The following is a 22057-nucleotide window of genomic DNA, read 5'->3' on the forward strand; positions in this document are numbered from 1 at the left end:
TCGTAGTGAATTCCTAAAAGTGCATTGGGAAAAAAGAATTCACTCCATGTTTTGTTGAGACGCTTTATGAAAGTTTAGTGCAGCTGTACACCTGCAGCCTCACCAAATAAAGAAAATGGGCCAGACTTCAGAGTAGTGAACCCCCCCCCGCTCTGTTTTCGGGGCGGATCTTCGCTGCTCTTCCCCACTCCACTACTCCCAGTTCACTACTTCAGCTGGCAGAATTTCTTCGGCTGCGCACGTGAAGAGAGAATACTACTGCCGCTGGGGTCCCGCTCGCGCTCAGCCCCCCGCGTCTTTCATGCCTACTTTTAACCCTCGATGTCTCGAGCCCGAATGCTGTCAGCCGCGGCGCGTTTCATGCACTTTTCAGAGCCCTCGCACGGAAGGAGAAATATTTGGTGAACCGTGCTGAGAATGAGTCCCGCATAACTCCGGGTATTGTTGTTATCTACGTCCCCCTCCCTCCTCTCTCTTTCTCTCTCTCCCCCCCTGTCCCGCGCTCTCAGAGTTGAGTCATTGTACATAAGTATGGTAGATAAAGGCCCCTTGTTGACCTCTGCCATTATTTTTTACCTGTCCATTGGGGCAGCAATTTTTCAAGTCCTGGAGGAGCCCAATTGGAAGCTGGCTGCAGAGCGGTATAGTGCCCAGAAGGATCAAATACTCGAGGATTATCCCTGTCTGACGAAAGATGATTTGGACAAAATATTAGAGGTATGGTTCTTCCACTGCACACTTGTTGTTTTTCTATTGCTGTTGTGAAACACATCCTACTGTAAACCATTCTGTAAACTGCTGCAGGTTGATATCCAGTCCAAAGTGATTCACCTATTAAGTGTTGAATGAAATATGGTATTGCTGCATCTTTTTGACTGGCTGACTCATGAACTGCTCCTGAGAAATGACTTGTTGTAAGTCCATGGTTCCTCCTTGTGGGTCAACACACCCACACTTAAAAGTTAGAACACCATAACACCAACAAGCCATACAATTGTCACAGATCCCCTCATAAATGTTATCTTTGGCATCGTGATGATGATTATTTTATTATCCGGTTGAGTTGATTTGCTGTTGTAAACCTTGACGGACAGACAGTCTGTCTGGAGCAGTGACTATGATACCAGGGTGTTGAGGGTCAATCTGTAACCCTCAGTCCATGGTGTTCCATTGCTAATTTCTCATTAAAACGGCAGTTCCTCAACCGGTAGCAAAGCCGGTGTCGTTGACCTCTGTGGCTGCACTGTGTGTGTGAACACATGGTAAGTCAACACGGTCCACGGTTCCACAGGTGTTTGCCTCGTGACATGTTGTTTGTTCACTTCCTCCATATGGCTTTTACGCCCTTGGTTCTGTGCGACGAGAAGAAGTGATCTTCGATGTGTCGAAGTCCCTCGCCGAAGAAGAAGAGTGTATAAAAGAAGACCTGATCCATGTATTTGCAGTGTACACAGCAGTGTATATGCAACACGCCACCTCAGAGGTATCCTTTTCCTGCATGAGTAACACCAGACAGTGGTTCCTTTTTTTTGTTTAGTTTTTTTGGGGGCTTTTTGCACTTTCAAGTATGACCAGAAACATGTCTCAACCTGTTCCCCCTTTACGGGCCCACATCAGTATTAGGGAGATTTATTATCCCCCACCATCCCCCCTTCTGCTTCCTTCTGCTTTTCCTTTTTGTGTTTTGTAGGGGGGTTCTGAAAGGGATATGCCCATGACCCCCCACCCCCATCTCTGTAACAGCCAAATCCCTGCAATGGCCAAATCTTCCTCTTGATGTAGTCTGGGAAATAACACAGTTGAGATATTTTGGACTTAGTTTTTTGGTACTAAAAAAAAAAGCTGTGAGTTTGGTTGAACTCTTTGTAAAACTGAAACATGTCCTGCTCCTGCGCACAAGGACAGAGAACCCGTCATGTCCTCTGTGGGGTTCCACGGCACCTTTTTAAAAGATAAAATCAAATCACGTTTGGCTTCCTAACCCCTTTTAGCCCCCCAGTCTGCAGAGACACCTGCTGCAAAGGCTTTGGAGTTGGTATATTAATACGGGAAAACCTACAATATATTGCCCTTGAGTTGCCTTTTATCAACTTTTACTTTCTCTAAGGTTTCCATTGTGGAAACTTTGCTCGGTGCGTCAACGATTAAAATATATACGCTGGCTTAACGAGAGATAGCGACACTCTTGTAAAAGTTAGTCTTCTGCTGTTTTATTAACAAGGAGTTTATTATTAACTACAGGACCCTTGAAGTGGTCACAGTTTACAGATTGGATTTTATGGTCCATCAATGCTGGCTGTTGAGGAGCTGTTGTAAAAGTTCAGCCAGGCTGCACACATTAGCTCCACTGCAGATAACAAGTGAACGCTCCGAGCGTCCCGGGTCGCAGCATGAAGTGTGAGCAGTGTTTCTCCGTCGCCCAGAAGCACTGTGGACATGGAGAGGAAGAGAATGCATGATTTAGAAAGTGGACAGCCTAGTGTTCCAAACTGTAGTTGAATGCATGTGTGTGTATACATCAGTCATACAAGTAGGGCAGGTTTTCATCGCTCCATCATAGTGTTGATATAAATAAAAAATAGGCTGTCCTATTTGTATCTATTCTCTTTGCAGAATAGTTGCAAAGATTAAACTCTAGATAACAATAAATGTTTGACAGTTTCAAATCACACACGAAACTCGTTATCATTTATGTAATAGATTGTTAGCATGGAAGTAGTGATTTCATCCTTAAAAAGTTGTGCTGCTAATTAGTGATTGGTGGTAGTGATGTGTCCAACCAACGGTCCAAAACCCAAAGATATTCAGTGGACTGCTGTTATACATGACAAAGAGGAAAAGCAAATCCTCACATGTAAAAAGCCAGAAACGATGAACGTATTGCTTTTTGTAAAATATTATTTTTGGGGCTTTTTTGCCTTCATTTGACTGTGCAGCTGAAGAATGGAATGGGAGAGAGGGGGGATTATGAAGGCAAATCACTGTCAAAATCCGAGAGCGCAAATGAGATCCACACGCGCAAATCAAACAGCGGCACGAGTATTTTACTTTGACGAGCGCTTTTACATCACTCCGCGAGCAAGATTCTCTCTCGCTTTAACTTTAACCGGCTCGCTTGCGAGTAGTTTTTCTTTTTGACAGTAAGTGGGCGGACCCAGTCTCCATTGTATCTCTACATCTAATTGGTTACAGTCCTCGTCTTTAGATAGACTCAGTGGCGGGCCGTGCATTTTATACCTGGGCCTTCTGTGCTGTCCTACTACAGTTGAATTACCTCCTAATAACCTCATTATGACGCATCAATCCAGCAAACCTGCAGCGGATCCACGCATTCCACCATACAAGAGCACGAGCCATTGAAATATTCATAAAAAACGACACGATAGATAAATGAACAGTAGTAACGTTACTATCTACACCAAGCAAAACCCTAAAAATGTTATAATTTCTTCCATATATTTCAATTTGAACTCTTACTCCTCCAACTAAGCTCTGCTGGCAAGTTAAGTTTCGTTTCACGATGGTCACGTGCTCGCCCACTGACCAACACGCTGCACCTTACTGCAGCGCTGCACATGGAAACTGAGCTGCACTTAATGCTGACGTAGTTGTAGGCCGGCTAGCAGGCTCCGGCACGTCAAAGAATACGCCCAACATGTCAAACTAAAGATCTGATTGGTTGAAGACTATGACAATCAACAATATCGTCCCCATTCACTTAAACTGCAAAGGGATTCACTTGTGAGTCTGCAGGCCTCGGGCCTCTGTTCTTACCTAGAGACACAGAGGTGAAATCTGATTGGATAAAAGCTCTACTTAAAACAAGCTGCACTGGAAGCAGAGCAACTGAGGAAGACAGTAGCTGTGCAATGAGAAAATAAGATAATGGGAAAAATATTTTTATAAATTACAATACATGTTGTGTATTTAAGAGAAATTATTAAATTATAAAATAGCCATAACTTTGTGATTCTGTTTAGGCCAGCAGAGAAGGCCTTGCAGGCCCTGACGGCCCGCCACTGGATAGACCGGATATCACTCTGACGCAGACGCTAGGTCTGATAGAGGTGGTTTTCAATCTGCCACTAAAAACTACTCCACTACATCTCAGGATGTTCTACATTTGTCTGACAGGTTTTGAAAACTTTTCAGACTGTAGAGGCTGATGAAATACAAATTATGTTAATAGCGTTTTGAAATACAATAATTACAAATGTGTTTATCTTGTAAATGGAGTCAAGTTGCTCAGATTGGTTTAAATTCACTCCATCATTCTATTACAGACATTGTGTGTTTGATAGTCAAACCTCTTGTGACAAACAGCTCAAAGAAACTCTTTGATGAAACATGATGTGATCATATTTAATCATACTGTTAGATGTAGAGATACAATGGAGACTGGGTCTGCCCACTTACTGTCAAAAACAAAAACTACTCGCAAGCGAGCAGGTAAAAGACTCGCGTGAGTGAGTTTTGCTCGCGGAGTGATGTAAAAGCGCTCGTCAAAGTAAAATATGCATGCGGCTGTTTGATTTGCGCGCTCTCGGATTTTGACAGTGATTTGCCTTCATAGGGGATGCAGCTAAGGGCCGCAGGTGTGACTCAGAGAACTTGGCTTTGGTACATGGACGCCCGCTCTATTGGGTGACCTACTTGGGGGGCCCCCGTGTTTGGATAAAAATCAATCGCTTATCAAAATGGTTGCCGATGCATCTTCTTTCGATCAACCAAATGTTGCAAGCTCTGACGTAAAGCAAAATTAATTTGATAATGAAAGTAAAAACATCAAATAAATACATTAAATACAGTTCCCCACTGCTCTATACCATTAACAGTCGAACGCACACATAGTGAGGCATTGCAGCTTTGGTTTGCAAACGGCCTTTTTGATTTCCCTTTTAGCGTGATGGTCCCGTCCGTCGCACATGACTTAAAGACCATGTGTGGCCTGGAAGAAGAAGTTCGAAAAACACTGCTCAACACTCCACTGTCACATGCGTAAAGTGAAACTTGAGCCCCTCCTCCGACTGAAAATGCACAATGAAGTAGCGCTCTGTTCGCGGGGATAGTCATGTGCCCAGGGGCCGCTCGCTTGAAATAGCCAAGTCTTTCATCCCTCTTTTGAAAAGTAAATAATAATTTTAAAAAAGAGTTGGACTGAAGTCACGGAAGGTAGCAATGCATTTACATGTCATGGGTTTAGGTTTCGGCGATGAATTGACAAGACAGGAATGTCTTTCTTGCCTTGTATGCCTAATCTCATTAAGGATGTTGTCATCCTTAATCAGACAATGTCACAATGTGAGAATGTCACCATTTACGTCAGTTATCTGGAGTGTCAAAATGAACTTGCAATGTTTTTTTAAGGCAAACAAATTCAAGAATGAATAAAAACACCACATGTTGCGTTAATGAGGCAAGTTTTTCAACCTCATGCAGAATTAAAACAGCCACTCACAAATCTGTTAATGGTGTAATATGCTCTGCTTAACAGATGGAAGAATCCTTTCACTGTCTGGGGAATTTTTACAGCTTTTACCAAATAAAGAAAAAAAGCTATAAAATGGACACAAGTTGTCTGTACTTTTTCTTAATCAGCTTCGGTTTCTTCTTAACATTGATTTGTGAAGATCAGACGGCATCCCACACCTCCCATCTTTTTTTTTTTTTTCCTCCTGGCACCCTGTGGCGGATCTTTGACTGGTGCACACAATGAATTCTCAGCATTGTTTCTCAAACGCATTGTTTGCCAGCCATCTATCCGCTGTATCAGACATCAATACGTAATGACATGGAGGAGAATGAGTGACTTCCCCATTTGCACGTCGGGTCAATCCTGCCCACGAGCAGCTCTAGGAGCTGGGGTTGGTGTGCTGAGTCGCCAGCTGTCCTGATAACAGTTGGAGTTTGATGTTGTAGCGGTTACTGTGCTCTGTCTGTGGGAGTGGGCTGCTGGCAGTTGCCTGCATGTTTGGCAATGTTTTCAGATCCACAAAGGAATCCTTTCGTAGTGTGTAAGCATAAGGCACCACATTATGATTTTTCAAGTCAATGTTGTGTGTTTCATATCAAGCTTTTGTTTTTTGTACCACGACGTTGTGTGATCCTTTTTATTAGGGATGTCTGAAGATTGTTGCTCAACGTTGATTTGTTTCAGTGTAACCATATCTCAAAATATATGCTCAATGAGTAAAGTATTATTGCTGTAAATATTGGATTGTTTCAGTAAATCAATCAATTGACTGCAATTTGCGCTGAAACTTTTAGTGCAGATTGTGTGTTTCAGAAACATTGGTAGCAGAATGTTTCATCATCGATTATCAAAAAGTGTTGCCAATTATTTTTCTGTCAATCAAGTAATCGTTTCGGCTCTAATCTTACTTACAGAAAAAGTTTCTTCTATTCTTCTCCCCCAGTGCTTGTGCCTTTTGACTCGTTCTCAGTGTTATTTGTGGCCACGGGTTGACCAGTAGATGACCTTTTCAAACTCTTGAGGACCTTGTGCGTCGCCACGCATGTTTGAACATCTTTACTTAGTGAGTGCTGTAGTAGGTCTTCTCCTTCCTGCCCTCTGTACGGTAGAAATACAGGATGTTTAAAAAATGAACAGCTAACATGTTAACCTCCAAAGTCTGCCCATTTAAAAAGGTTATGTTCCTTGTCCTTTACTTGCGTGACGGGATGTAGCTTACACTCTGCCCTCATTGTATTACTGCGAATCAGCATTTTGTACGTCTCAAACTTCAGCGTTTTTTATTTGTCAGGCAGACTGTGAACATTTGCAAAACACCCTCATTATGCCAGTGTAAGGAAGGTGCAGAGCCGAGCACACAGACCAGACATGACTCACAAACATAACATTTGTCACTTTTTCGATGTTTTCCACGCAGCAAAAAAAACAACCTCAAACTGTTAGTCTTGGCTAGTGGGGTAAAATTTCATATTGGCTGCAACTCAGGAATAAATGAATGGTTGCTTGTTTGCGGGGATTTACCAAAAGTCTGTCATTTGAATTTTAAATTTACTTTCATGTGATGAGACTTGCCTCATCACTTTCCATTAGTACAAGCCACAGTGCTGGAAACAAAGTATATGCGATGCCCTTTATCTTTTGTCTGTGGGCAGATTTGATGAGTGAACATGCGTGTTTATCCCGTGTGTCGTTTTCCCTCTTTAATTTCTGGCCATGGTTGGAACACAAATTCGGTCATCACATCACATAAAGCCTAACGGAGGAACTGTGTTGTTTCAGCAGACAAAATAATGGCCTCCCCTCGTGCTGGTAATTACAGAGCAGAGCTGTCACAGACCTGTTATTAAGAACCAAGCATCTTCCAGTGCTTAAGGGCTCATGCAAATTTTGCCAAGCCCTGCATATTTCCCTCCAGAACTCTGTCTGTGTGTGTGTGTGTGTGTGTGTGTGTGTGTGTGTGTGTGGTGGGGGGGGTGGCTGGGTGTTTGCGAATATCCAACTGGGGGGGATTCAGTTTCTGTTGTGGCTGTTCAGGCACACGTATGGTTGGGAATGATTGATGAAGCATTTTCTGTTTCCTTTGGATGTCAACACTAAAACTTCCTTGTAAGGAGTGATCTGATGTATCCCATGCTCTAGGGGGTTGGAGACAAATTAAGCACAAAATAATACCTTTTTGTATATATTCACTGCAATTTTGGATCTTGAGAAAGAATAACAAACTTTAGAAAGAGCAACCACTGAGGAATCATCTAGTAGGTGTTTAAACCTTGCATCATCATGGGATTATGAAACATCTGGTTAGGCCTTCCTGTTTCCCTACCAATACAAGCAGTGGTCGGCACCATAAAGCCCTCTTGGCGATGCATATGCTCAAGGGTACCTGATGTCGTTTCACCTCATCAGTGCCACTGGAGATACCATCTACGTACATATCACAGGAAGGATGTGGTGGAAATAAATGGAGCTTACACACAACAAACTTCCTGTCTTCCTTTAGCTTAAGCTTTGTTTATACATAGGGCGTACCGACAAAATGAACTGTGAAGAAACAGAAAGACAACGAGTGGAACTCATAGATATGCCCATAGGCTGTAGGTGTAACCAGCAAAGAGCCATAAACCAGCCTCCACAATGCCGAGGACGAATTGTAATTAACTGTAAACTCATATCTCATTCATGGACTACTTTATTGCTTTTGTACAACCCCTGTAAAGAAACAAGTTAAGTATTACATGCATTATAAGGAAACGAAGGTTGAATACCCTGTAAACAATTTGATTTGGCTGGCAAAACATTTACTCAAATGAAGATTTTTAGGACCTAAAAAAGTATATATATTTATGCGAATTGGCCTTCTTTGTAAAATCCCCAGATATGTAAATAGTGCTTTTATCAGTGAACTATTTGTCACAGTCACGTGATCGCGTGCCAAGTTCCAAAAGATCAGAGGTGCACAGCCAAGCGCAGCGAACACTTGCACCACGCGCCGGCCGTGATTACGGCGAGTATAAACTATGCTTAAGGCAGATGGGACCCTTGTTTTTTAATACTGCCAGTTGATAACACCCAATTAGTTTGGCCTCCATTAAATTCTCTTTTAAGTTGAAATCAACCTTATACTTGATGTGTTTCTTCTTTGTCCTCAGGTGGTGTCTGATGCTGCAGGCCATGGGGTCACTATAACTGGCAGCAAGACCTTCAACAACTGGAACTGGCCAAATGCTGTTATCTTTGCCGCCACTGTTATCACCACTATCGGTAAGTACTTTGTATATGTTCAACATTCAAGAGATCTAGTTGTGATAGCAGAAAAGAGGCAGTTATTCTAGTTGTTTTGTCAAAACTTACTTGAATGTTTCAGAGAATGAGACTGAGTAATTTCTTACTTGGTTTCATTGGGACAGTCGATGGCAGACAACTGTTGGATGTTTTACCAAAGTGTGTATAATTTAAAGGTGCAGGACACAGATGAGATGGACTTGGAGGCATGTTTTTGTTATTTCCATCTCCTCCTATAAAGCCACACTAAAGTAACTTAAGCAGTTGGTTGACACATCCCAACCCTAACCACTTTGTTTTCGCTTTCGATTTCTGAAGGATATGGGAACATTGCCCCTAAAACGTCAGCAGGCCGTGTATTTTGCATCTTCTACGGCCTGTTTGGTGTGCCTTTGTGTCTGTCCTGGATCAGTGAGCTGGGAAAGTTCTTCGGTGGCAGAGCCAAGCACCTGGGCCAGTATCTAACCAAGAAAGGATTTTCACTGGTAAGTTGATAGGAACTTTTCTTTCCACTTCTGGGAAAAATACTTTCATTTCTTTGTGGTATCACAAAACCTGCGCATGATGTAATGATTTTTTTATTCTTTTTTTTCAGAGAAAGGCTCAATTTACCTGCACGGCTATATTTCTCCTCTGGGGTGTGCTGGTGCATTTATTCCTTCCACCTTTTGTATTTATGTCCCAAGAGGGTTGGACGTATATTGAAGGCTTGTACTTCTCATTTGTCACCTTGACCACGATTGGTTTTGGGGACTTGGTAGCAGGTAAGCTGAGAAATATATTCTGTGCATTAAACCGATTAAATTAAACCAGGCCATAACTTTGGAATCAAATGACAGTTGACTATTTTGTTTGTCCTTGCAGGTGTGGAACCAAATAAAGAATACCCAACTCTGTACCGTTACTTTGTGGAAGTGTGGATTTATCTGGGGTTGGCCTGGCTTTCTTTGTTCTTCAACTGGAAAGTGCGGATGGTGATTGAGGCCCACAAGGCACTAAAGAAGCGCCGCAAGCTGCGCAAGCTATCTCTTGATGAGCTCCGGCACTACAAAGAGTCTCACAAGGCTGCCCTTCGTCTGCCACCCAGTCCTAATGACGTCAACATCTTCAGCTTCCTGTCCAAGAAGCAGGAAGGCTACAATGACTTGATCAAACAGATTGGCACCAAAAAAGATGTCAGGAACAACAGCGTTAATGCCAACACCATAAATAAATCCAAAGATATTGGTCGTTCCAAGAGCTGCCATGATACTCCCATGTTTAACGGACACACCATCCTTAGTCTGGACCGATCGCCGCGCCAAAAGAGGCGCTATAGTTTCAGTGACCGAGTCACTGTTGCTTTTTCAAAGTCCAAGAACTACCTCCTGGGCTCAGACAACGGTTTGCTGCTAACAGAGGACCACGTTGAAGGTGACTTAGAACTCGACCAGATGTATGAGAACCAGCTAGACAAGGACGTAGACCTAGAGAATGGAGGGGTGGGAGATTGTGGAGCAGGTGGTCGAAGGATGTGGGACTCAAAGGAGTACCATCCCCTAACATTCCAAAATGCAAACATTACTTTTATAGACGAGGAGAACTTTCTCAGCAATAACTTAGAAGAGGAGGAGGAGGAGGAGGAGGAGGAGGAGGATGATGATGATTCTTCTAAAGCAAAACTATCCATTACTACATGTGATGAAAACATTGAAGCAAACTCCAAGGAGGAGCATAGTTCTGAATTTGAAGGATCTGTGTTCACTAGTGATGGTTCAGAGCACAGCCACTCCTATGAGAAACTTGTGGAGGAATATGCAAAGGAAGAAAATAACGAATCTTGAGATATAACAAAGCCTTGAACTGTCTAAAGTCAAGACAGTCAAGTTGTTGAATTGGCTGGCATTGAAGTATTCTAATGTGAATTGTTTGAGTGAATATCAGAAGTCCCATTGCACGTTTGGGGGTCTGATACTACAAAGCCAAGATCAAATTTCTATGAAATGTTCTGTTCATAGCTGAGAAATGGAAATCCCCATCATGTTGACTGTTCCTATAAACCCTTGAACAATCTTCTCGGTAAATGTGGACGACAGAGGGTGACATGTAACCCATGAGTATTTAACATCTACTCTATATATGCCTTTTTATGTAGTTTGAGAAACTAAATAACACACATTTATTGTAATGTCCAAACAAGAACTATTTACCATGAGTGCTTTTTTTCTACTCCTAGTCTGATAAGAAATTATAGGTGGAAATGTGTTTGATTACCCATAGATTACTTCTATGCATATTCACCATATTGGTGTTTTTATAATATTTATTAAAATGAAGGACATAGTAGCATTTATCCAATGGCTGCATGAGTTTATATGTCTCCCATTGCACAATTCCACCAAACAAGGACAGTTCGAAGTCCGTTTCAGTGCAGACTTTCTTTTTAAAACCTGAGCCAAACATCTGTCCTTACAGAAAATGAAGGGGGTTATAGGCCAATTCTCTTTTTTTTTTTTTTTCTTTGGTATGTCACTTGTTTCTTTTGTGAAGTCCCTGCTGCCTAGTTGTGTCTGAGATTTCTGTTTATTTTGACTGTGACTGCACTAGAGGTTAACAGTGATGCATAGCAACATCTGAGTGTCTAGAACCAATATAAACTTGGAAAAGAAAGTAATTCATTTTATTAACAGAAGCATTTACGGCAAATCTGAATATCCTGCCAGAGAGACACTCTAAATTATGATTTGTTTGCCTTTTTTTTGTTCCAAACCTTTTTGACCGCTGTAAAAAAGAAAGTAGAAAAACAATCATTGGAAACGATCCTCCTATTGTGACATAATGCGCAGCCTTTCAGATTATCCTCAAATTGCTTCAGGGAACACAAAGTTTTTATTGTTGCTTTGCTGTTGACGTGTCAAGTGTCGCTCTGTGGCTTCTGTGCTATCTACCATGGCAGTGCATAATGGGAACACAACTTTTACAGCAACAATATTTTCACATTTTTGTCCATTTAGCACCCTTTTGCTTAATTTTATTTGTCATGTAATTACTGGCTGAAAGCCCATCGGCAGCCACAAACACAGCTCTGCTCGGACAGGCCATGGCCTTGCTGCTCATGTTTGCCTTTGGGGGCTCGCACTTATGACGAGGTTAAGCCAAGGTTAACTTGTGACCGATCAATGCTCTCTTGACGTACATTTCAGTCATGAGACATGAGGCCAGCAGTATTTCCCCCTTGTTTCACGTGTACACAAAACCGTAAACTCGAGGGACCAAAATATAATGTCCATTGCTTTTCACAGTCTGACTCTTGAAAGGGCCCTTAGTCGCCCTACTCACCCGCTGCCTTTTGCACACAAAAACTTGAAACTGTTACAGTGAATATTAAGATGGCGGTGTCACTCTACGCTACTTTGAATTTAGAACTCCTCATGGGTACTGTAAATATCGTCAGGATTTTTCCTTAACTCCTGACTCTGCCTTACAGATGGCTGCTATTAGGGGAAAAGGCCTTAAATCCACTGCAAAGTACAATGTAACATCTGTTAAATGTACTTCTATTCTTCTCACTGAGTCATTATATCTTTCACACTGGGTGTTTTTAATTCCCCCTCTTGTGTTTCGTCACAGGGCCATCACCTAAATCTATGTGAGCATTCCTTTGTCTTTCTCTCATTTTCACTGGTTTTCGTTGGTTCGGCATTGTTATACAGTACAATACATTGTTATATGGTACCTGCCTGGACTGAATTTCAAGCTTGTCTTTAGATTATTAACTCAGAACAGGTTAGGCTGGTTTAACCCACTACCCCAAGCTTTTCTCTTAATGTTGCTCCATTGTGTAAAACTCCAGTAAATTTGTTTTTTTCGTTGTTTTTTTTAAGATTAAATTATTGATGTTTAAAAAAGTTTGCATATGAATTCCAAACAAAACTGTATATTTCATGTAAATAAACATTTAATAAAACCTGAGTGTTACTTTACCTTACATTAAAGTGGCACTCCAGTGGTTTTAAACATGGAAGTTCCGCTGCACACAGACTGCATACACAGGCACGTTCCACACATGCGCAGTAGAAAAACGTGATGCCGACTCATTTTCAGGTTCATACTTGTATTCCAAGTGACCTTGAGGGCAACTGTGGCTAAGTAGATAGCAGGGCAGTCCTTCAATCAGAGGATCGGTGGTTCGATCCCCGGTTCTGGCTCTGCTAATCGCATGTCAATGTGTCCTTGACACTTAACCCCAAAAATTGCTCCTGTAGCTGAGCCTACGGTGTAGAATCTGAATTGTAAGTCGCTTTGGATAAAAGCGTCTGCTAAATGACTGTAATGTAATGACCTACCTGAAGACCCCTCTATACACGCCTTTCAAGACGGATGAACTGTGGAGAGGCCCTGCCTTTATAAATCAATATCCTCTGTTGTCCCTCAGGTCTTTTGCTCTTCACCTCACAAAGAACACCTCTGCTGAGTTGGGCTAGTTGGCCTCAGCGGTTCCTGTTGGCTATCCGCAGGGTCGCTGATTTTGAGTTCGCTGTCATAAGCCTTGTGTCTCGAGATGAGTGCCGGGCATAAATGTGTGAGGAAGAAGTGTTCTGTTTGCCCCTAACCAACACAAAGTATGTCCCGTCTGTCTAGGGGTCGTCCATGCCAGGAGGGCTTTGACGGAGCTTGAGCCCTGTGCGTTTTGTCGGCAGCTCTGGTCTTCAACCCTGAAGAGGCGGGTCACGTTTTGTGGAAAGACCATTGTGCATGATCTTCCCTCCAAAATTCAGCTTTTTTTCTGAGTCCAACAGCGAGGAGCTTTACGGTTCAAGTCCTTATTGGTAACTGAGTGGACCACGGGGAGTACGTGGAGGGGACGGCCATGGTTGAGACGGAGCGCCCCATGAGCGTGAGCCAGCTGCAGGGACTGGCCACTTACCATGATGATGTGCTCGACATCGGTTTAGACATGCATGGCTTGTTGGAAGATGAACAGGAGGCTTTATTGTCGGAGCCAGGAAGCCGCCCCTGCTGCCTCGGCGGGCCAGGACGATACATCCTTCCCTTTCTGTGCCTCCGTGTGGCTGAGCAGCTGGAGGTAGAGTGGCCCTCTCCTCCACCGGCTCAGAAGTTGTGCGGTTTGCAGGGCGCCCAACTCTGGACCTGCGAAGTGTTAAACAAATACCTCTGATCATACAAGTTACAAATGCTAGCAGTCACACAGCTACTGAGCGCAATTAGCTTGAGAGCTTGGTTTACAACTATTGATCTCACAGTCACAGCAATAATGCGGATCACGGGCAGTATCTGGTGCTGCTGTTCGGCCTGTCCACTCCGCTTCCACACCTTTACCAAATGTGTCGAGGCGTTAGCTTCCATTCGGAAGAGCGATGTTTGCATCTAGATGATTGGGCTCTGATAGCAGCCTCCCTGAGGGGGTGGGGTGACTCTGTACGATGGGACGGCAGTGATGGGGGATCTGGACGTCGGCACAGTGCAAGCTGCACACCAACCCACCTGGAGCTTCTAGCTGCTTTCTTAGCTCTAAAGCATTTTTGTCCAGTTCTGATGGGCAGGCATGTTCCGATCAGGACGGACGACATAACATTGGTTTCCTACATAAACAAGCAGGGAGGGCTTCCCCTGCTGGAGCTGTGTCTCTCTGATGTGGGTAAGTGTTCATTTCCTGTCTCTCAGAGCCACCCGTGTTCCAGGCCACCTGAACCTATGGGCAACCTTCTCTCTGGGGGGGGGTCCACTTGTGAGAGAATGGAGCTTGCACCTTTTGGTGGTGGCTCAATTATGGGATCTGTTTTAGGAGGTGCAAGTTGATCTCTATATTTAGGTTGGGGGGGGGTTTCAGGCAAAAATGTCTGCATTTTGTGTTAACTTTTCTATTTCTTTCTTTATCCTTGTTTGTCTGTTTCTTCAGGAGTTGTCAGCAGGGCTGGGCTACTTCCTGGAGAGGCCAGCAAAAAGTCTATGTCATCCACTTCAAGAACGGGTAAGAGAGGGAAACTGATGGTGCTGTATAGATACAGGAGGTCGGTATGGGAAGAAAAGCGAAATCAGTGACTGTAGCGTTGCGTGTCAGTAAATTCTGAATCATAAAACAGATTGTTAAAGAAAAAAAATGTTGACAGTATTTACACACAGAATAACCCTTTTGTGGGCAATTTTACTCACTTTGCCGTTACTGTGTTACAAATCTGCGAAAAGGTTGATAAAAGGGAAAATGTAGACACTGTTGTAGATGGTCCCTACTTATCCAAATGAAATTCTGGTATTGAGATATCAATCACACCAGAAAAAATGAATTCAAACTAAAAAAAATAAATTTGGTTTATTAACGTTACTTTACATAATTTCTTACCATAAATACCTTGAAGCTTCAATAAGGTACTTTCATTTTATGTTGATTTTGGGTACGTGCCTATATAGTTTAGTTTTATGTTCGTGCATTTTGTTTGGACTGAATGCCGCGGCTTGACACTTTCTGACCCCATGTTTCCGTCTAAGGCACCGGTGACTCAGAGGTACAACTCCGGGACGTGCTGCACAGCAAGCTCGGTGTGTACCAGCTGCAGTACTTCATGTTCACCGGCTGCTTCCTCAAAGTTACCAAATGCAATGACGTCCACACCAAAAGTGGAACACCGGTTCCCCTGCAGTGCTCAACAGAGAGGTACATCGTCTTAGTAGCAAGTTTAATAAAAAAAATACCATTTACTAATAGCATTGCCTGCCACTAAGCTGTATCAACCCGCCTGATATCTTGTATTTTCTCTCCAGCTGGGCATGCTGAAAAAGATCCGTGGTCTCGATCAAGACAACATTGTTTGTTTCCTGGACGACTTCGAACACAAAGGTCACAGTTGTCTGGCTTTTGAAATGTTGGATAAGAATCTGCACGAGCTGCTGAGGGAGTGGCGCGGCAACCGGCTCTCTCTTCTGGAAATCAGACCCATCGCACAACAGGTATCTGATCCTTCTAGCACCGAGCAATGCTAACATGTCGACTTGTATATCTAACGCCAGTGGCGGGCCGTGCATTTTATACCTGGGCCTTCAGTGCTGTCCTGCAGCTCAAACACCATCTAATAATCTCATACGCGTAACAATACGCGTATTCGTATTAAACCGTTCGGTACGAGGCTTACGAACCGAACAATACGTTTGAATAATACTAGTGCATTTGGAAAATAAAGAAGCTTAAATTGTGGGAAATATAATGTTTTCGGTGGACTGCGCTCATGTAGGAGACAACGGGCTTTGTGACCTCTGAACCCGGAACAAAAAAACGCAAAACAAAAGACAGCTGAGGCACCGCACTTCTGGGAGGCTACGCTAAACTAGCTTAACAAACAATAACTCCGCGCATGATGGTATGCTTCGTAATTAACGGACAATGCATATAGTCCAAATCTATATAATTAACACAATGACAATGACAAACTCACAAGAACCAGTCATATATATTCATATGACAACAAAGCATGACAAATCAATCCAGCCCTTCTACTGCATATAAGTAATAGCGATACTCTGTAGTGCATTCGTTTGAACCATGTCTGAACTTGTTTCCAAAAGCAGCTGAACCCAGAAGAGAACTTTGAGTGCAACAGGAGCTTTGTGAGCCTCCTGTGCGGGATGCTGCTATGAATCCGCAGGAGAGTTATACCAAGCGAAAACCGAACCGCATGGTGAGGAAGCCGTTGCCTCTGCTGACCTGTATGACGCTGTTTCAGCTGAAGAAGGAACAGTCAAAGTTGACCTCTATGATGCTTTTTCAGCTGACAAAGGAACAGTCAAAGCTGACATGTACAGTATATGATGCTGTTTCGGCTGAAGAAGGAACAGTCAAAGGTGACCTGTATAACGCTGTTTCAGCTGAAGAAGGAACAGTCAAAGCTGACCTGTATAACGCTGTTTCAGCTGACAAAGGAACAGTCAAAGCTGACCTGTATGACGCTGTTTCAGCTGAAGAAGTGTATATTCCCTTTGACTCTGCGGACGCCCACGTCGGCTCTGGTGCAGTCTCAGTCATCGGCTTCAGAAACCGATACGCGAAAATAATCAGAAGATTCTTCGGCAGGATGTTCAGGACCCTGTGCTGCTGCTGCTGCTCCGCAAATGTCGAGCATGATGATTTGGTTCATTTTTTCCATTTTCCATGTTATTGATGACATGATATTATGATTTTGTTAATTGTTTCCATTTTCGGTGTTATTGATGACATGATGTTATGAATTTTCCTTGTAAAATAAACCAAAATATAAACTGTATCAAATCTCTGAGGTGTCAGTAAGCAAGTGGTAGTACTCACAATATCATCAATTTGTTTACTTACTGTTTTATAATCTGGTGGTTATTTTAATCCAGGATATATGGTTGAACACGTTTAACACAAATGGTAACGTATGGTTTTGTAAACTTGTAAGTACATTTAATCAAGTAGTTAATATATAATAACGTCCCACTGACAGAACCTGCCAGCGTGTACAGTATTTTTTACTTTTGATAATTAGGTCAATTTGACTTATAATATTTTTGTACTTTTACAGAAGTAAACCTTTGAAAGCACAACTTTTACTCACAAATAAAAAATATTTTTGGTTCCCGCACTGTCCTTTTTTGGCAAGTCACCCAAACACCCACACCGTTAGGAATATAAAGGACATGAAGGTGATACAGGTCCTAATACGGCACCTCTGTTTTCTCTTAATATAGTAAGGGTTTCTAGATGCTGGGAAGGAAACCATCAAGATCATTGTGTCTTGATGATTACCGCTCACCGCTGAGGTTCAAAAATAGGGATATCAAAAAACACAAATGTAACACAAATATATTCAGGGTGCTACGGTACACACTAACATGTCCATACAATTCCAATCATGGCCTTATTCAAAGCTGACATGATAGCACTTAAAGAGTCTATGAAGACATCTTGATGAACCAATGCTGCTTGATCCATAGTATTTTGAGATATCATGTGTTCACACACACTGCAGACAAGTGTCTTTCCTTCATGCTTCCTCCTTTAGTATTAGATATGTATCCTTGTTGCACAGTCAAACCTGTATTACTGAATTTTGCTTAAAATAACAGCCTTAGAGTAAATTCTAAATTGAATTGAGAATGCAAGGGTGCCGTAATAACCTGTACAACTCATGTAATCTACCTGTGAAGTCCTTTTGCAAAATTTGCATCGTGTATTCACTTTTTTTTCTTATCCAAGTGACACCTGGCATTGCTCACTATGCACACAAACCTGCTGTCATACAAGTGAACCACACTGCAAAGCCAGCATAAAGCTGATGCAAACATAGCCGTGATAACAACGCTGAAAACCCGAATAACAAGTAATAACATTCTACACAAACAGGGTGCATTTCTGCACATTAGTCTGTGCTTGTTTACGTTAGAGTATTGGTGAATGATTGGAATGCGGGTGGATTTTAATAAGCATGGAGCCAAGCTATTGACATATCCTGATGTGCCAAAATAGACATGAGATTAGCTTGTGCGTAACAAGTTGTTGTTGACACAGGCTAAAAATGAATGCCAATGCCTGAATGGGTTCAGCAGAACAACCCTCCCTGGTTCCACCAATAGTGACGGAATTAAATCTATAAAACATTGACATTTAGAAAAGTGTGAAATTAAACATTGGTATTTTTTATAACTTTCTGAGATGCGATGTTATTGCTTCCCAGTCTGATGGCGCAGTGGAACAATGTTTCATTGCCTTTCCACCATCAATGTTTCACTAGAATGGGTGGTGCGAGAGAACCTTCGCCCTTATAAATGTTAACTTAACTAATGATGATTACTGAACCAAACTAAAGACACTGTGGAAAAAGTGCTGAGCCTGGTGGAAACCAGAATGTCTCCTGTTACTGTGGGATTCCAGGTACAACATAAATTAACCCCCTTTTCATATCTTCACGTTCCTCACCCTGGAGTGCGATCCAGAACGTTCAAATTACTATGAATACTGAGGTTATTGTTGTTTAATTCCCAAAGTGAACAGATATGGAAGGGAATTTGTGTGCTTTTTTTTACAGTCAGACGGTAATGAGATGACGAGAGGGAAGAAAGAAAGGTCCTCAGCAGGACGCAAACCGGTTGTGGTGCAGCTCATGGTCAGCGCCTTTACCTCTGAGCTACAATTCTAATAAATCAATATTAAGATAGTTTTGTAAACTGATGTGATTGGATCAGGGCAGACACAGTGAGCTAATGAACAAAGTGGGGCATTTGGCAGTGAAAAACCCAGATATCTCCCTCTGGAGTTGATAGAGAGCTAAAAGAGAGACTTCCGTACTTAAGTAACGGCATTTCCGTAGTTATTTTAACCCAAACTACTATCTTTCTCAAAACTTAATTAAGTAATGTTGTTGCCTAAACCTAACCAAATTGTTTCCTGTGAAAACAGAAGTTTATTTTGAAAAAGCTGTATGCATGTAATGACGAGAAATTAACTGAGAAATATTGCTGAATATTTGCAGGAGAACGCACGAAAAATCGGAACACGACTCCACATGACTGGTAATGCTGCTCTGTAACTGCTGGATGTGTAAATGAGCATTTGTTTTTCAACAATTCTGCGATATCATCTAAAAACGTGAGGATAGTGTATGTCTCCGCTGCCCAAGAAAACAAGTTGCAGGTTTAAATATGATATATATATATTTAAATATGATATATATATTTAAACTAAATAGTCGGCAATCAAAGTTAAACGTTTGGCCTTTAACCTTTGACACTCAAAACCTCTGCTTCACCTCGACTTGGTGGGTTCAGAATTGATTGAAATCAGATTTTGTCTTTTGGCAAAACAGATGAAGAGTCTGGTGGCAGATTAGAATCAGAGCAAGAGAGAGGGGTATGATATGCTACAAAGGGTTGGAATCAAACCGGTGACGTTGCGATTACGTTGCTTACGCAGTAACCACGGTTACCTTGGCCCTACAACCCCACCCACTTCTAACGATTGAGAAGAGCACAGGCCAGATCAAATCTTTCAATTGAAACAACCCAAACTATTTGAACCTTGGTAGCTAAATTAGTGTTGATGTAGGACCACATAATTTGTAATAATTAAATTTCACCATGGGCAACATGATGTTCCTTTGAAAGTTTTAAGGAATCACAAAATGCGTCTGAAATAACACCTAGACTAACAGTGAAGCCGTGAAAGTTAGTAATTAAAAAAAAAAAAAAAATCACTCCAATGTGAACTTTAAAGCAGTGATTCTCAACTGGTGGGTCGCGACCCAAAAGTGGGTCGCGGATCCGTTTTCAGTGGGTCGCGGGCCTTTGACTGACCAAAAAAAAAAAAAAATGTGATTTTATTTTGAAGGGCATTTTTTATGCAGCAGAGTTATTCCAGCATTTACGGCACTTGTTCAGCTGTGCAGGAAAAACACCAACCAATGCGTTGTGAATCACATCACGTGATGCAGCTCATCCAATCAAATATGGGTATTCTGACGAGTTTCCTGACTTGAGTGAGATGTACACACTGTGACACAAGGGGGAGAGACGAGGATGACAGCAGAGCAGGAATATTGAGTTGTGAAAATCAAATCATAGGACGATTTCCAAAAGAGAAAATTGGCCAGAGAGACCAGAGTCATATAGGTGAATTCTTCCAACACTAAATTCTCTTTTTAGAAGATGAGAAAAATATAATATTGTGGCCTTTTCACTTCATCCTGAATGAACTGAATTTAAAGCTGCAGGGCATTTCAGTGAAAATAATTTTTCTAAAATTAATTTCGTTACGAAATTTATTTTTTAATCCAGCCGTTATTTTACTTGAAATGAGAAGAACATTTATTCATGTATTTCTATGCATTATTTATAATCCATCCAGTTACATTTGAAAAATTAGAATAATATTTGTTAAAATATAATTGATGTGTACTTTCTTTATTTGATTTGGCAGTTGTTTACTACACAGATGCGTTACTGCTACTAGACTTCTTGAATATAGAATATAGACCCAAATTTTATATATATATGTATATGTAATTTGGGTAGTGGGTCGCGGCTTGTCATTAAGGGGTAATGGTGGGTCCTGCAGCCAGACCAGTTGAGAACCACTGCTTTAAAGCAAATTCTATAATATGCCCGTCCTGCAAACACCAGTGCCACGACACATGGGAGGCGCTATAATGCACCACGATACGTGCCAAACGTCACATTGTAGCTGTGGATAAGTGGCCGTGCAAGGCTAGTCTCATCATCATAAACACATCACCAAATGCAATTTGGGAGACGCCTCGGGGATGGTAAAAATTGGCATTTGGTTGTTGGACTAGCCTCTGTGACAGCACTCAAAGGGATGATTCAGGGCAAATGTTGCTTGTTAGTTAGCTAAAAAAAAAGAAGGAACTACAGTATTAAATACTTATCTCATGGCCGCGAATACCCTCGTGCTCATTTTGCAATAACCTCAGGTAGGGGGATCAGAGAGTCTCATGTCCTGAGTTTCACAGCACTTAAGCTTCATACATTGCATCACGTCAGCAGTGACGATTTTGTTTGGTCAGGGGATTTCAGAGAGAAGATTAGATGAGGACAAGAGATCAGGCGACGGTTGCTCATCTGAGACAATATGCCTCTTTTTCTGTTTGCTGACTCCCTCACTACTGATAGGATCTGGAAACGTCACCAAAACCACACTAAACGTTGAAACCCTTACAGTAAAACATAGCAGAAACATAAACTGGCAACATATTGTTATTGAAGAGCTCGAGACTTCCACTGCAGACAAGTTCAGAGAACAGACTTTATTTGTCACAAAAGAGTTAACACATGACTGTTTGATCTTAACTGCCCAAACACACATAATACATTTAACACATCTGGATATGCTGATTGCAATATATATAAATAAAATGAACACATTCCTGCAAGATGCATGTTAAAAAAGTGGATTATGAGCAAAAGTAGTACAATTTCTATGCAAGCTTTTCAGTTTCAAAGAATACCAATAGACCATGATTTAATTTTATGGTATGCAGTTATGGAAATATAATGTACCCTTCCCAGCAGCTCTGTTAACTATGCAATATTTATATAAAATAGTAAGATAAATCAACAATGTTTACATTTAAGAATGCAAAAGGTCTAGGATTTCCACCAAATGTAAATAGCAGAGTGGAAAATGAACCGTTGGTGCGATGAGCTGCTGAATTGTTGCACAGATATGTTGAGTGGCATAACACAGCAAGCCACCATGTCCCAAAGCAAACGCATGACTTTGCCATATTATACTCGGAACATCTCATTCCTTCCACAGGTTTAAGACAAGAGGGCTAATTG

The 22057-nt window shown here is 41.9% G+C and overlaps 1 protein-coding gene across 1 annotated transcript; it reads left to right on the plus strand.

Annotated features, from left to right (window-relative positions):
- Positions 1 to 242: 242 nt before the first annotated feature.
- kcnk5a (potassium channel, subfamily K, member 5a) lies at positions 243 to 12898 on the plus strand. The gene is made up of 5 exons (XM_031877869.1): positions 243 to 717; positions 8623 to 8734; positions 9074 to 9240; positions 9351 to 9519; positions 9620 to 12898. The coding sequence occupies exons 1-5, from the start codon at positions 532 to 534 to the stop codon at positions 10576 to 10578; spliced, it is 1593 nt and encodes a 530-aa protein (XP_031733729.1). The 5' UTR covers positions 243 to 531; the 3' UTR covers positions 10579 to 12898.
- Positions 12899 to 22057: the final 9159 nt, after the last annotated feature.

This window comes from Anarrhichthys ocellatus, unplaced genomic scaffold (genome assembly GCF_004355925.1).
Source record: "Anarrhichthys ocellatus isolate YVR2014 unplaced genomic scaffold, GSC_Weel_1.0 scaffold152, whole genome shotgun sequence".
NCBI classification, from domain to species: domain Eukaryota; kingdom Metazoa; phylum Chordata; class Actinopteri; order Perciformes; family Anarhichadidae; genus Anarrhichthys; species Anarrhichthys ocellatus.